The sequence below is a fragment of the Podospora bellae-mahoneyi genome, chromosome 7, assembly GCF_035222275.1.
Source record: "Podospora bellae-mahoneyi strain CBS 112042 chromosome 7, whole genome shotgun sequence".
In the NCBI taxonomy this organism is placed as follows: domain Eukaryota; kingdom Fungi; phylum Ascomycota; class Sordariomycetes; order Sordariales; family Podosporaceae; genus Podospora; species Podospora bellae-mahoneyi.
In genome coordinates, this window is record NC_085886.1 from 1462315 (window position 1) to 1477677 (window position 15363).

A 15363-nucleotide genomic window follows, 5' to 3' on the forward strand; every position below is an offset into this window, starting at 1 on the left:
TGCAGGCCTCAGTACGAAGGCTACTGCGCCGCCTCGGAACAAGCATATCTTGTCGCCAGGGCGGGCATTTTCTGGGATAAGTTCCACATACCCCCTGGTGGTGTGGCACAGTTTCGCCCTGAAAATGTGCTTGGTGAATGCCGCCGCTGTCCGCCAATACAGGACGACTGTCTCCAGCGAAGACCGTGAACGGTCTGTGTAGATGGCCACGTTTCCTCCCTGTCTCGCGCAAAGTATCTCGTCCTTGAGATTTGCGGGCCACGTGCCGCTCTCTGGGACGTTGGTGCTGGCGTCACGTACTTGGTCGAGAGGCCAATGGGATTGGCCTAGTATCAATTCTGGGTAGCGTGGGCCGGTGGCTCCCTCTATGACCAGCATGAGCCTGACTGTTTCCAAAGACTCACCAGTTGGATACTCGGACAGAAAGGTAAAGAATCTTTCGAGATCCTCATTCGCCGCTGTGAACGAGGCAAAGTTGCCAGTAGCAACCCTTAGCTTTGTAGTGCTTGTAAGGCTGTCGATGATAGTCCCTCTTATAGCCATGACTGGCTTGTGTGCCATGCCTCTCCCCGCTACACCTGGACTTTGCACCGAAGCCTCCGGCACGCCGCGGTGTCCGGCAAAATTTCTTCTGGTCCCACTGTTCCAATTGGAGATTGTTTTGGGAAAGGAGCTACTTGTGAATCGGGGATCCAGGACGTACATGGGAACACTAGGGGTGACGGAACAGCTGACCCTTCCAACCTTCCCGTTCCTGATCGGTACAGGAGATCCAACACCATCCCCTTCTCGACAAACTTCAATTGCGTATCGTCGCGCTACGGCCTCGACCCCGGACCCATAGTCTGGATCGAATTCCTCTGCAACATCGGAAGCGATCCCCAGCAGGGCAAACATTCTGTCTTCGCATTTTCGTCGCCTTTGGTGTAAGGGAAGGACTCGAGCAATTCGAAGAAGCCAAGCTTGTGTCGTGTATGCTTGAACTGCTGCCGGGCAAACCCCATTGCGAGCGCTGCCTCGGCATTGGGCAATGCGTTGGTACGATTTTGCCATGCTAAGACGGTCGAGGCGAAGAAGTCCTCCCACCGGATGCTCTGGTTGCCGCGAAGGGCCTCGACGTTGGAGCCCAAGACAAGCTCCTGGACGATCCAGATGCGAGAGAACCACTCTCGCGAAAGTAACCTGTCTAGAGAGCCCCAGATCGCATTGTTGCTTCCCGGCAGTTTTGCTTTGACCCCACCACCATGTTGAAGTTCTGTGAGAAAGCGAAGGGCGCCGCTGCTATGGCTATCGGACTCGCCTATCCGGGCTAGGATCACGGCTGCTTGCTGGTAAGTCCGTTACATGAAACGGATCTGCGCGCTCTCCTCGACTAATTGTGCTGATCTATGCAGACGGCATCGGCCCAGATTGACACGGGCAACTTCTCACGTCGGATTCGTCGCAGCGCGGCGGCTAGGGAGCGAGTTATTGGGATGTTGCCTTCTGAAGTCTTTAGATTCTCAACCATATCGGGGTTTCCCCAGACGTAGGAGAGGGCGGAAAAGTGCGGCTTAGATGAAAGGGCTACGTGCTCTATAGATGCCTGGAGCGATGCCTCTGCTCGGCCCTTGTGTGGCTGAAGGTACAACAGCCGGATGTGATGGGGTTGCAAAGGGAGGTACTTGTAATGGTTGGACAGCTCTTGTTGCGTGCTCGCTGCATCCATGTTGAGGTGGGAAGGGCTGGTACTGCCCGGAGTGTTCAAGGTACACTGCCACCCACCATATGGGACAATCGAGAGCAGACCTTTTGCAACCAGGGCCCAAGGGTCGATGAAGACAGCCACGCGACCATCCTTCGTGACATTGTAAGCACGGAGCAACACGAAAACATGGTCCGCTGCCTTGAGGTTGCTTAACGCCAAATCCTGAGCCTTGAGCGAGATGGTGGTTAATACGATATCATTTTCCGGTCAAAATGTTGCCAACTCACCAACTTAGCATGTGTATTTGTAAGTCGAAACGGTGTGTTCAGTGGCCCTTGAGTTATACAAACGGACAGGTGAAATGTCACCTGCACCGCCAATATCTTCAGACGTTGGTCAACGTCTTCAAAAAGCCTTGACCGCAACTTATTGGACACGTCGGTGATCACAAAAGTGACAGCAGGCTTTGCGTCTTGCTCGGGAGCGGGATGTCCAGCACCGACACGCAATGGGCTTTTCCAGTGCTTCGTGGGTTGATAACCATCGCCAAGGGATCGTGATAAGTATTCCGAGACCTGGCAGCATTCCCCGTCAGCTATGAGTACCGTACTTATCTCACGGGGAGGACTTCAGCAAGCAAGGTGTCCGTATCTCACCATGTATTCTCCCATAAACTGCGGGTCGTTGTGCCTCATTCCCCCAAAGGTAACAGACAAAGGTCTCAGCGGAACAATACCATCCTTGATGTCGTGAAAAGTGTGGTTGGCGGCGGGTTCCCGAGACTCAAGATACTCCTTGTAAAGCCCTGCCACCGGCCTTACACCACCACTGTCCTTGGAGTTCCCAGCGCTGTTGTGGTTTCTGCTAGAATGACTTTGCTCTCCATGTGATTTCTGAAATTCGCGATCGCCCGTTGACAGGTCTCCCGCGGTAGGAGCGGGTGAAAGCGTAATGCTGGCGCACCGCTTGCACGATGAGATGGTTGATTGGGTTAGGTATGTATGTTAGATGACGGGCTCGGCGGGTCCTATCATGGCGCCAGAGAACTCACCTTGCTCCATAGAATCTGCTACGTCGTCCCATTCTGGGACGTCTTCCGGCATGCCTCTCCTGCGAAAGCTCGCGTCAACTCTTTCGGCGTTCCTTTCGGTGAGAACGTGGTGTAGCAACGATGTGCATTCGCCGTCCACGATGTTCAGCCATACCCGAAGCTCCTCCAGTAATTCAAGAGATGAGAACTCTAAAACCGCTTCCTCCGAGGATATGTATGCGTCGAGCATATTGGATGCAGATGTAGGGCCATGGCACCAGTTTCGGTCCGGCCCCGTTGCCCAGTACCTTTTATCTCCCAATCGAACTCAATTTTTCCCAGTAGGGATACATGAATGTGATTGAGCTGCGATACGATAGCTCGCCTCTCCGTGATACTGGTGTTGCTAGAAAGGAGACTGCAGAGGCGAGCTGTCAGTGACTGCTATACTCTCAAGTCTACCTATGATATAGACATGGACGAAGGTCAAGCGGGAGAATGGTCGGGAGTCGGAGGAAGTAAAGCGGTTCAATAGCATACCGGGCAATGTGGTGTGCTTTGGCACGAAGGCTCATAGTGTGGACAGGGCTATGTCCAGCGTCGTTTTGGACATGCGACACCTTGACTGCCACTTTTGACAACATGCGATCCTCCAGTTGAAGGAGCTAGAACAGGTTCGAACAAGCTCGCATATTTGATAAGCTCATGGTCAGGAGGGCCACTCTCCCTTCAGAACTTGCAAGCAGATGTGGACGATCCGCAATATACCAGTCACCCCCGCGAAGGCCGGGTATGGCAGATCTGAGCTGGTAGAACTGTCCCCCGGATTCTCCCAACCATACTGGGAATATATTTAATGCCTTCAGCTGCAACACCCCAGCATCCCGATTCTCCTTCCACGCTTTTGGTTGGATTAGTGCGCTGGTGGCCTTGAGAACTTGCTGGATATACTCTAGCGAATCTGACAGAACTATACGACGAGCCTCGTTGACGAGGTCTTTCAGTGCAGCATTCGGAATTTTTAGCGAGTCACTGAAGAATGATTCAAGCTCTGGATAGTGCTGGATGATGCGTGGCGTCCGTTTCACGCAACCCGGGCCATCCCACACGCAATCGTCGGTGCTGAGCCAAACACCCACAGAAGCAGACTCACTCCCCTTTCAGGAGAAACAGCAGCTTAAACTCTGCAAATGCTTTCCTGTTGCCTCTCATTAACTTCAAATACCACAAAATGAGATAACGTCGCCATACCTCGTATAGCCTTCATTTTCATCTGTCAGACTCGCATGGAGGTGTTGATGGAGTCTTAACACTTCATCTCGCGTTGCTTCTGCGTGTTGCAACTGCCGTCTTGCCGTGGCAGAAAAGTCCTATCAAGAGAGCGGCGGACGTTGTCATCATCGATGCAACAGACACTTAGGGTTGCCAGCTCTGATCTCAAACGCTGCCTCGAGGTTTTCAGGGTCGCTTTTTCTGATTCGGCGAGGGATATGGATTCTGACTCGGATTCTGCGTCGTTCACTACATAATAGCGGTAGTGTTCCCACCTTCGACAAAGAAATTCTAGCCATTTGTTACACTCTGACTGCTCAGTCAGGGATCGAAAGTCGGCAGATAGGACAAAGCCCAGATTGTCAGGGCCGTTCGGGTCGACGAGACGAGGAAAAACGGCAACGTGTAGATTTAACTGCAACCAATCGATCCAGTTCGGACAGTGGGTAAGTGGTGGCGACGCCTCTTCATGGAGAAACGCGAATGAGTGTTCGTGTGAGGCCAAGAGTTGGCTAGCAGAAAATGGGTCGTCAGAGCGCACATAAATTCGGGAAGCTCGACAAGGGCGAAAGTTTTCCGCAACAAGCCAGAGGTCGGCCTTCGTCCGTCCTGCTGTCCACCCAGCCCGGTAGAGAAACTGAGCGTGGCTTATCAAGGCACGATGTGAAGTATCTTGAACATCGACACTGGGCCGTACCCGAGGTGCTGCTAATATCCTTTCGCAGACATCTGCCTGTTGAACCCTCCTTGCACCTAAACTCTCTGCTAGCCGCCTTCTGTGAGAGTTCTTCGCAGCCTGAGGGGAAACCTCTGCCAGTCCAAGTCCTTTGGGTACGACCAAGCCGTTGTCATCAAGCGGTATGCCTAATAAATCTTCGGACTTTGCGGAGACCCATCGACCGTCACGTAAGGGGACGATCTGGAGCTTCAATATGTCGCCCATGTGGTCTTCAAGAAGGTCACATAGCACTTTACTAATCTTCGCGTGCCACGAATCGGGCATTGACCGAAAGTTGTGTGTTTCGTTCGTAATAAACAAACTTAGTTCCTCCATAAACTGCGTTTTTGACAGAACATTAACACCAAGCTGCATGATCCACTCTTGCAGATCTGCATGGTACTTGTTGGATAAATGGAGAAACGTAGAGTAGTCGTGTGGAATCAATGGCCTGTTGTGGTCGTCAGTGTAAGGGTCGGAAACGCAGGTGAGCTTTTCTGGGGCCATGAGGTGCCCGGCATCTGACTCTAACACTGGTGATCGAGACAAGAGGGTAATGATATCTCCTGGAAGAGGCTCAAAAAAGCTGTCTGTTGTTGGGAAGGGCAGATAATACGGCCAGGTATAACGAAGATGTCCACTATTCAAGGCGTGAACGGCCCTGAGGAAAGCTTTGGGAAGCTCATGCAAGAAGACTGGATTGCAGGCCGAAGACATGTCGACATCTTCACGGTTGGCAACGAGATCAAAGTCGGCATGGCAAACGAACTGCACCCTTGTCAGTTGACCAGAGAGTCTGAGAAGAACAAAATCACTGCTTGACGGACCCTGAACCCATAGTCTCGGATAGGAAGAGATGATGTAGTGGTTGGTTACTTACCGGAAGTAGGAAATGGTGATGATGATGATGATGATGGGATGAGAGAATTTGAGGCGGGGAAGAGCGGGTTTATTTATATATCTATCTGATGGGACAATGGACTGTGGTCGAATGAATAGTAAAGGCTTTGTCTTCCTTCGTGTTCTTTGGGTTCAAGTTCTTAAAATAGTAAGTGGCACTATTAAGAAAAATGCTTTATCTCTTCATCTTGCCTTCTGAGAAGGTACACAAAATAGGCTGATAGAAGAGGGTAGGTAGGTAAGCAAGCTTTGTTTTACAGGCATCTCAGCCATTATAGCTCTCGTAGCAGTTCGCCCACATACTTGCTGCAAACAGATACGTCGCAATAACACACCTAGGTACGTCAGCAGGCCTTCTTCTAGGACTCAGTCCTTGTTTGAAGTTTGAAGATATTGTAAGAGCGCGGGTTGCGACACAGAACAGCATCTCTTCTTCCAGGTAGTAGGAAGTTGATAAGCAGGCAAAGAAACAACGGCCGTTTCGTACGTAGGTAGGTAATCACATTCAAATTTCAATGGTCAAGAAGAGAAAATGAATATTCCAGAGGAAAAAAGTTTTTTTATTATATCAAATATGTTCAAAAATGATCAACTCATCAATCAACCCAACAAAGTCTGCTACCTCATCCCTCACTCCTCCCACTAGGGGAGAAGTTTTGTGTCGTGAATGATCACGGCGGTGCTGAAATAGTATTGTCTGAAGGGCAAAAGTGTTTGTTTTGTTGTAACAGGTGTTGTACTGGAGTGTTGAAACCACGTGATTGTCCCCAAAGCAGTGCTACTAACACCTGCCCATCCGGTATCTTTGTCCACTTAGCAATGACCACGTTAAGCAGGTTAACAGCTCTGGCTCATGAACAATCTCATTGTTCTCTCCAGTTGAGCCTTACGGCTTTCATCTATTTAAGAGCAGCTATCAAGTGTATTGCCGTCATGGATTCTTGTTTCCCACCAAATTATTCGAGGAAGTTCAACCGCAACATCGAATGGCCAAGCACCATGGATATCATGGACCTAGTTCACTTGGGGTTCAAGCTTCTGGAGATGGGGCTTTTCATCGTATATGCGGTTGTGGCCTTCTGTATTTTGTATGTTCTGTGGTTTACTGCCGTGGCAGTGGTGTTTTGGGTGCTACCGGAGACAATCGTAGTGCGCCGTAGACATATCCCGTTGAGATTTAGTCTCGACTTTTAGTTGGAGTCTGAAGTCAAGTATTGTCAAGGATCTGGTTCTATAGACATGACCCAAGCTGAGTGAGAGCCAACAAAATCAAAAACCGAATTTATCAAAAAATATCATCTACCTACGTTCCCAATGTTACCTTGTGTATATCTCATATCTACTAACGACTGTATTATCTCCCAGAACACGTAACCAGTGAATGTAATTTTAGAGATTACCTATCAGAGTACTGATAAAGGCATAACACCAAAGACTGCCGACCATATAATAAGTATACCTCTTCTCTGGAGTTAAGAAGAGGTATCAGCAAGGAAACTCCGTATAAGTACCAACCAGCTTTCCAGCATTTCTTCCACGAACAGAGCATATGGGGCTCCATGACGCCAATTATTGCAAGAGAAAGACCAACGGACTTGAAACAGAGTGAGTGATGTAGATACTTCAGTATTTTTCTCTATAAACGGTCATCATCCGTATTGATAATATCGTTATTCATAACACAACATTAACCAGATGTCGGTCTACTTAAGCATCCTTGCCTTTCCTTCATGCCTCATCTCTTCTCTCATGACCATTATCAAACTCTCGAGCCTTTTTGATAGATAGGTATCTACCTACGTAAAGACTCAGATATCAACACTTCACCAACCAAACCAACCAAACCACCACCAACACCAACCACATATCTCATTCAAGATGTTTGAATACTACGCCAACTGCGTCTACTGCGGCTGTGACACTATTCCCCACAGAGAGAAAATCTGGACATGCCACCCTGTTACTACCCATGAGGTTCTTGAATGCTCCAACGCTGTTGTCGCGCCGAAAGCACGAGATTGGCCCTGCCCTATTCACCAGCCCGATGTTCCCGATCCTCTGGACAAGGACAATGATGGGAAACTGGAGATCAAGCGCGAGAACAGGATCAGAGAGAAATTCGATTTTCTCACTCAAGATACTCCCAACCTGAATGACTCGGACGAAGTGCCAAGCGTGGAGGAAGGCAAAGAGGCAAGCGTAGAGCAAGGTAAGTAGGGGCAAGTTAGGTAAGTAAGGTAAGTAAGGTAAGTAAGGTAAGTCAAGGCAAAGTAGGTGAGGCAAGTATTAATTACTGTGTGATGACAATCAAAACATAAATGCAATAAAAACATTCTTTTTTATTTTTAACAACACTGTTCTTAACCCTGGATGACATATTTCTGACCGTAATCAAGTGCATTCTTCTCCTCAAGACCGAGGGATTAAAGATAAGGTAACTCGATGCCTCCATGATGCCCTCAGAATTGTAAATGTTTGCTTGAACCTCACCCTTACCTAAGTTACCTGAATTTACTAGAGACCTGCCGTTAGCCATATTGAACCATCCTGGGAAGTCCAGCTACAGCCTCTTCTCTGCAAAGTTAATTCTGCGCCTCAAGAGCCTACCTACCAAGCACCGTTTGTGAATGAAGCTATTTCAGGACTCAAGACAAAGCCCAATATACGGGGAAGATAGGAAGAAGAGAACAGACAAAGACATCAATCCCTAATGTAATATCCCATCAGACAATCCCATTGTATATTCTCCGCTACACAAATCCCCACAGACTATACAACCAACTCTTCCACCCCATCCATCTTACCACAACTTCTCATCATCGTCATTATCACTCACTCACTCACCCCTATCACCAATCTACCAACACCCACCACCTCAAGCAGGTAAGTATTTACCCCCCCTTCCCCTCCCCCCCCACTCAACCCACAAACATCAGCACAAAATGTGCATCTACACCTCCAACATCTGGGCCTGCGGCTGCGTGGTCAAGAACAAACCTGCCGTCCGCACCCATCCCTGCAGCCACGTTCTCCAGAGGGCCGCTTGCCCTACCCCGGCGGCAATCACTGTTCGGGCAGTTTACATTGATGGGAAGTGCTACCGTCATCATATGGAGCATAGGGGTCGTGAGCATCGTGGGGATGGGAGATATAACTAAACTAACTAACTAGGTGGGTTGAGTAAAAGAGTGTTTGAGAAAAAGCTCTTCCTTTTTTCCTTCCCCTGGTGGGAAAAGGGAGAGTTTGAGGTGAGTAGGTAGCGACGAGGGTGGTGAGGATCAATACATAATTTTAATCAAATATGAAAACTTTTTTCTCTTGATGAAGCACAGGGACGGTTTGATGTTATTGTGATTTAGGTATGTCGCTGTGAAGTTTGTGGTTGTCTAAGCCGCTTGATATGATGACTCGAGTGTCGAGACCTCGAAGAGCCTGCCCGGCTTCTCGGAGCAGTTGTGATTTTGTTCCTAGATGTACCGGTAATGTCTGCCGCCTGGTGTGAGTAGGTGCCTGTAGAGAGTCCCTAAGTTCTGTGACAGGAAGGAGACGCTTTACTATTGGCCCTGATGAATAATCGGTGGCACGGGATACCCCACGCCCTGTGAATGACATGATCAGATAGACCAGATAAAGAATGAGCTTATGTACTCTTACTTCAACCACAGCTCAACCACAGATTAAACCTCCCAACCCAACCTCCAATACCCTCCCACAATGCGCCTCGGCTTCCTAGGCCTAGGCACAATGGGCACCCCCATGGCCCTCAACCTATCCCACCACTTCCGCCTCACAGTCTGGAACCGCTCCCCCTCAAAATACCCCCCCCTCCTCCAACCCGGCAGCACCGTCAAACCAGCCGCAAACCCCCTCCAACTAATCCACCAATCCGACCTCATCTTCCTAATGCTCTTCAACGAACAAGCCATCCTCTCCATCCTCACCCCCGACCTAATCCCTCACCTCCGCAACAAAACCCTAGTCAACACCTCCTCCGTCTCCGTCCCCTTCAGCCAGCACCTCAACACCTCAATCACAACCGCAGGCGGGACCTTCATCGAGATGCCCGTCAGCGGCAGCAAAATCCCAGCCCAGCAAGGCCGTCTAGTCGGCATGCTAGCCGCAAACAACCCCTCCCTCGCAGACAGCATCAGACCTTACATCCAGCCCATGACCAGCGCAGCCATCTACTGCGGCCCCGTCGGCTCCGGCCTCAAGATGAAATACGCCGTCAACACCTTCCTCATCACCGTGACCGTCGGCCTGGCCGAGGCCGCGAACCTGGCTTCGGCACAGGGGCTGGACCTTGACGCCTTTGGGCAGGTGCTCGAGGCTGGGCCGATGGCCTCTGCTTACTCAAAGCTTAAAGTTGACAAGATTCTCAGGGAGGATTGGTCAGCTCAGGCTACCATAAAGGACTGCTACAACAGCACTCAGCTTATCACGGCCGCTGCGGAAGGTGCAGGCGCCGAGACGCTCCTAACCCAGTTATGTGGCTCATTATACAAGCGGGCGATTGAGTCTGGGCTTGCTGACGAAGACATGATATCTGTGGTCAAGTGTCTGCCAAAAAGAGGCGATGAAGAGTGTTGTGATAAAAAAGGGGGCTTTCAAGGTTGAGAATGAGGGAAAGTAAGAGAGAATTCCGGGATGTCTATGAATGGGGTTAGCAAGTTGGGATGGTTATGAAGGTTAAAAGTCTTCAATAATAAGAGGAGCTGCCTACTCGTCTCGCTAGGGACTTGCGCAGAGCTAATTCTCCTTCCAGCCCTTCATTCCTCGTCATCCCCCTCATCACCCCTCTTGGCTAGCTCCTCCTCAGTAATCACCTCGAGTGTAAAGTTAGCCTGGCACGACACGAGATCCTTGCCACCGCGCGTCACGGTGCACGTCACTGTGTACGTGGTTGGCGACATGAGCGGTGGCTCGACACCGTCCTTTTGCTTCACGATACCGCCGTCCTGGCCCGCGGCCGTGATGAGCTCAAAGCTGTTGGCGTCGAGCGGGGGCGAGATGGACCAGCGCATGGCATCACTCGGCTCATAGTCGAATTTCGGGTAGTTGCGTTCATTCTTGTTGGGTCAACATGTGTCAGCATTTTCCTAATTGTGTACATGACGTTGGGAAGTAGGGTGGAATTTACCTTGAGTTTGTTGGTCAACACCCACTTGGGCGAGCTGTACTCCAAGTTTCCAGGGCCCATTGCCTCCATTTCAACCTCCCAGACATAAAATGGCACCGCAGGCCCTGGTAGCTCTGGCCGAGGTCCGTGACCCTGGCGGTACATTATGTCCCTGAGGCGATACTTCTTGACAGCCTCTTCATACTGTCCAACATCCACCAGTACCAGTCCGCCGGGCTGCTTGTTGCCTCTGTCAAAGGTGCGTCCCAGATCGAGGTTGCCTCGGCGAATGCGCGCCTTGCTTGCCAGCACGTTCTTCTTGCCGTCAACCTTTGGCGGCTCTAGGACCTCGACCTCCCACTGCAAGGAAGGAAGCAACGCCTTCCACTCGGGGTCGGCGCCGGGGCGTTGCTTAACGATGGCGTTGTTGCTGCCGTCCGTCGACAAATACCACAGCACTGCTCGCTTGCGGTCCTTTTCCTGGATGATGCGCTTGGTGTAGATCAAGCTCTTGCCATAGGCGTCTGTCTCAAAGCTCCAGATGGTGTCGGATGTGTAGTCTAGAGCGTCGCCGAGGTCGACGGTGCCATCGGTCTTACCGAGATGCAGATACTTGGCGTCAATGGAGCTGGTGTCTTCCTGGCCAATATCGCCGGCCCGCCGCATTGGTCCCTTGAAAGTCAGGCCAGGAAGGGATGGGTTTTGGTCGACAGCAGGCACGGTACGAATGTAGTCGGATGCTTGCATCGGGTTGTCTACCCAAAGTCCTGCGGGCCGGGCCTTGTCTTCCACAAACTTCTGGATTGGATCGCGGTGGTCTGGACGTGAGGTAATCAGCAAGGAGGAAGCGTACACATGGAGGTTCAGAAGTGACGGGTACATACCAGTGGTAAAATACCAGACAAGGAACAGGATTATTCCGATGACAGCAAAGACGATAGCGATAGGCCCTGACCATGCGGCAACGAGAGCGAGACCTGAATAGGCAGCCCCGAGACCTAGACCGAGAGGAATTAGGAGTCAGTCTCACCACTCTGGGTCATCAAGACGACTGGGAGGGTGAACTTACCTGCGGCAACCCATCCGAGGATAATCCCGGCCACTTGAATGACAGATGAAGTGAACATGATCCAGTCCATCGCCTGGAGCAAACCGTCCTTGTTCGAGTCGAGTTCGATGAGGATCAAGACAATACTGACAATGCCCAAGACCACGCTAGTGAGAAAGAGTCAGCCATGCTGCCACACACAAACAAAGCCCCTTTATTTGGGCTGAATGGAAGAAACTCACCCAAGAACAGCTCCCATGAACTCCCCAACATTCCTGCCAAATATCTTCTCAAATCTGCTGAACTCGAGCAACCCCTCCTCCTTGGCAGCAATTCGAGCAGCCAAGTCCTTGGTCTGCTCGGCAGTACGAGTGAACCAGCTGCCGAATCCCTTTTGAACTCGCAAAGCGCCATTCTCAATCTGGTTGACGGCACCTTCCCAGCCAAAGGCGGTACCAAGCTTCTCATACCACCGCTTAGCGGCCATGTCGCCCCAGAATTGGTACAAACGCAAGGTGCCTTGGGCAACTTCGATGATGAGCATACCAGCCAGACCGCCGAGGGCACTGCATGCTCTGTCAGTATCTCAAGTCAAAAGTACTGGAAAACAAACAGAAAGAAACTTACAATCCCCACTTCACCTTCTGCTCTGGCGACATGCTCCTCCATTCGCCAGTCAAAAGAGGCTGGACGAGTACGACAACACTGGTGAGGACGGTAAGCACCCGGACCGAATTGGCAATTTTGGCAACATTCTGAAACCATGGCCTGTTGTACAGTTCACGATGCCATAACTCAATCGTGGCACCCCATGAGCCCAAGGTGCTACTGGTGCGGGAAAGCGCAAACAACATCTTGAAAACCTTGCGGCGCAGTTCGTCCTGTTGATAGAGCAACAGCGCGGCCTCGATGGCCTCCTTGTGCGCCTCCATGTCGATATTCTGGTACTGCTTGATGTACTGATCGAGACACTCCTTTACCAAGTCGTCAATGTCCTGCTTTGTGTTGCCGGTCAGATCGACCATCTGCGGGATGATTGCCGTCATCTGGTACAACCTGACTTCTTCATTGAAGGCTTGCATAAAGCTCTTGCCTCCAGGCTTCGTGTTGTTGGCGTTGTCCTCAAGAATGCCAAACAGCGTGTTCAACTGCTTCAACCGCATGGCCACGGAGCTCGACACACTGCCAGACATGTACTGGCCGTACCACATCTGGACGGCCGAGTTTTGGACCCAGTACAGAAGCTGCATAGCCCAATACAAGTTCTTGTCGCGCGCCCATTTGGCCAAGTTGTCGATCTCAGCAAGGGCGCTTGCGAGGTTCTTTTCAAAGTCAGGATTGCCGGCGCCGAGTCCCGATGTCTTGGCTTTGAACTGCTCCTTCATTCTGTCGGCAAACTTCTTCAAGTCTTCCTTGTGGCCCCCATTGCGTTGATCAGACAGGAACTCCTTCATGGCGGGAAACCTCTCGAAATAGCGGTACCGATAGAGCTTGGCCGAGTGCCGCTTGTAGACCTCACTCTCGGCGGGGATCGACTTGAGCCGTGCAGTTGCGCGAGCTCCGTTGCAGTGTTTGCCCCATTCGGTAGTGCCTTGTGCAAGCACAGATGTGATAAGGGGAACCTGGAGCGTTTTGTACCACGCTGCATTGCCCGGATCGTCATTGGCGACTGCCAGCACCTCAGGCTCAAGGTGTACTTGAGAGGCGCTGATGAAGGTAGTCCTCAGATCCTCGTCCATGTGATAGATAATGATGTTCTGAAAGTCCTTCATAGCCACCGTTGCCACAGAGTCGCGGTAGCCGGAAGGATCCTCCTTGTCCTGTACCATGGGGTCAAAGGTCATAAGTTGATGGACGGCCAGCTTGGCTTTGGGGGGTGCATCAGCAGCAGCAGCCATAATAAAAGACGGTGCCTCTGCGACGGACATGACAGAAAACGACTTCTCGGTGCCTTCGACGATGCTGAGGTCCTCAGTCATGCTAGCAGCAATGACAGATTCATCGGCGCTCTCTTCCAGACGAAGCGACCCCTTGACAGCGTAAATCACGCCTTCAGAGTCTTCGTAGGCTCCCACGAAGCTATCGGCGAAGGGGGTCATCTGAATTTTCCACTTGACTGGGAAGACAGACTTGATGGCCGATTGACTACGTTGGGCTGGGGCAGGGGGCACAAGACGTCGATTCGTGATGGTGGTGTTGATGAAGGCACCATCATCGGTGCTCTCTCCGATGATGCATGTGTAGTCCGGGCCGTACAGGTCCATGGTGAGGTTAAACTCAGTTGGGGGATCGGAGTCTGTGCAGGTAGTTCAGTACTCGTCCTGGCTCCAACCTGAAGATAGCAGGGGAGGAGAAACATACAGTTGTCAAGAAACATATTCTCAGCGACCCAATCCTCCTGCAAGTCATTCCCTCTATTGGCGATGTCGTAACCCCAGGTAAATTTGCCCTCTTCCCAGCTGGCGTTAGTCCACTTGTCAGACTTGACATCCCAAGCCAGCGTCGACTTGTGCGTGTCGAGGTAGGCGCCAGCATTGGCTGCGACCTCGACATCGTACCAGCTCGCCTTCTTGTCGAGCTTGACATTGATAACGTCCGATCCGATGGCAATTGAGGCTGCAGGTGCGTTGCCCTCAAGACTCACATATCCAGAGACTCGCGATGCTTTCAGTTGAGGAAAAAGCTGGGCTGACGGTTGCTCAAGCACCGTGTCAAAGACATAGCTATTGGTCGAAGAGAACCAGTTCACATCAGAGGGCTTGACGCCAACACTGCCCAGCTGCAGGCCGCTGCTGTCAGAACCATGTTGACCGATCACAATGGTCTTGCCTTCAATAGCTTGGGCAGCAGCTGGAGCGGCCTGGGCATTGTCGTCCTGGACGACACGCACCGAGTAACTCCGCGGGAGTCCGAAGCACTGCGGATTGTTCTTGTGAAAAGCCTTGGCATCTGGTCCGAAATGAGAAAAGAACTCTTGAGGTTTGAGAAAATTGAACTTACAAGAAGGAAGAGCGTTGATTTGCTTGGCGTAACGGTGCAAAGCTCTCCGATAGGCCCTGCTCTGCGGGCCCCGGCAGGCACCACCAGAAGAGCTGTGTGCACTGGCCAGGTATGACATAGCGTCTGCCATGGTGTCGGTTTTGGCAGGTGCAATGGCGAGAGCAGAATGCTGTTGACAAAAAGCTGTTGAAGCGAAGAAAGATGGAAGTGCATTCAAAGTTCTTCTACTGATCTATCTATACTATATGGTCTTATTAGGTCCCCCAACTGCAAGTCTACCTATTCCCAGCTTTGAGGAGACAATGCATGAGCCGGCGTTTCCTGTGAGCCTATTGTTTGCTTTGGAGAAGATGGAACAAGCCGAAATGCAACCCTGGAGTAGAGAGGCTAGAGAGCTTTGGATCTTCAGCTTAACACTAGAGATTTAGCTAACCCATTTCGAACAGTTCTAGACCTCTCACGCAGTCTCCTCCCCACATCAGATACCCATACTCTGGATATCAGAGCTCTGCCACCACCCGAGATTTGCATTAGTCCTATCAATAGTTTGTTTTGTGCTGATATATTTCCGCAGTGTTCAGCTTCAACT

The 15363-nt window shown here is 51.0% G+C and overlaps 3 protein-coding genes across 3 annotated transcripts; 2 read left to right on the top strand and 1 right to left on the bottom strand.

Moving 5' to 3' along the window:
* Nucleotides 1-9321: 9321 nt before the first annotated feature.
* Nucleotides 9322-10224, top strand: QC761_706280 (uncharacterized protein; the record flags this gene model as incomplete). The annotated part of the gene is made up of 1 exon (XM_062882184.1): nucleotides 9322-10224. One exon carries the CDS (start codon nucleotides 9322-9324, stop codon nucleotides 10222-10224), a length of 903 nt encoding a protein of 300 aa, XP_062728192.1.
* On the bottom strand, nucleotides 9514-14904 carry QC761_0105970 (uncharacterized protein; the record flags this gene model as incomplete). The annotated part of the gene is made up of 8 exons (XM_062873166.1): nucleotides 9514-10676; nucleotides 10748-11544; nucleotides 11611-11724; nucleotides 11796-11941; nucleotides 12017-12349; nucleotides 12402-14070; nucleotides 14136-14723; nucleotides 14775-14904. 8 exons carry the CDS (start codon nucleotides 14902-14904, stop codon nucleotides 10377-10379), a joined length of 4077 nt encoding a protein of 1358 aa, XP_062728193.1. The 3' UTR covers nucleotides 9514-10376.
* On the top strand, nucleotides 14378-14889 carry QC761_0105980 (uncharacterized protein; the record flags this gene model as incomplete). Its single annotated transcript, XM_062873167.1, has 2 exons — nucleotides 14378-14396; nucleotides 14498-14889. The coding sequence occupies 2 exons, from the start codon at nucleotides 14378-14380 to the stop codon at nucleotides 14887-14889; spliced, it is 411 nt and encodes a 136-aa protein (XP_062728194.1).
* Nucleotides 14905-15363: the final 459 nt, after the last annotated feature.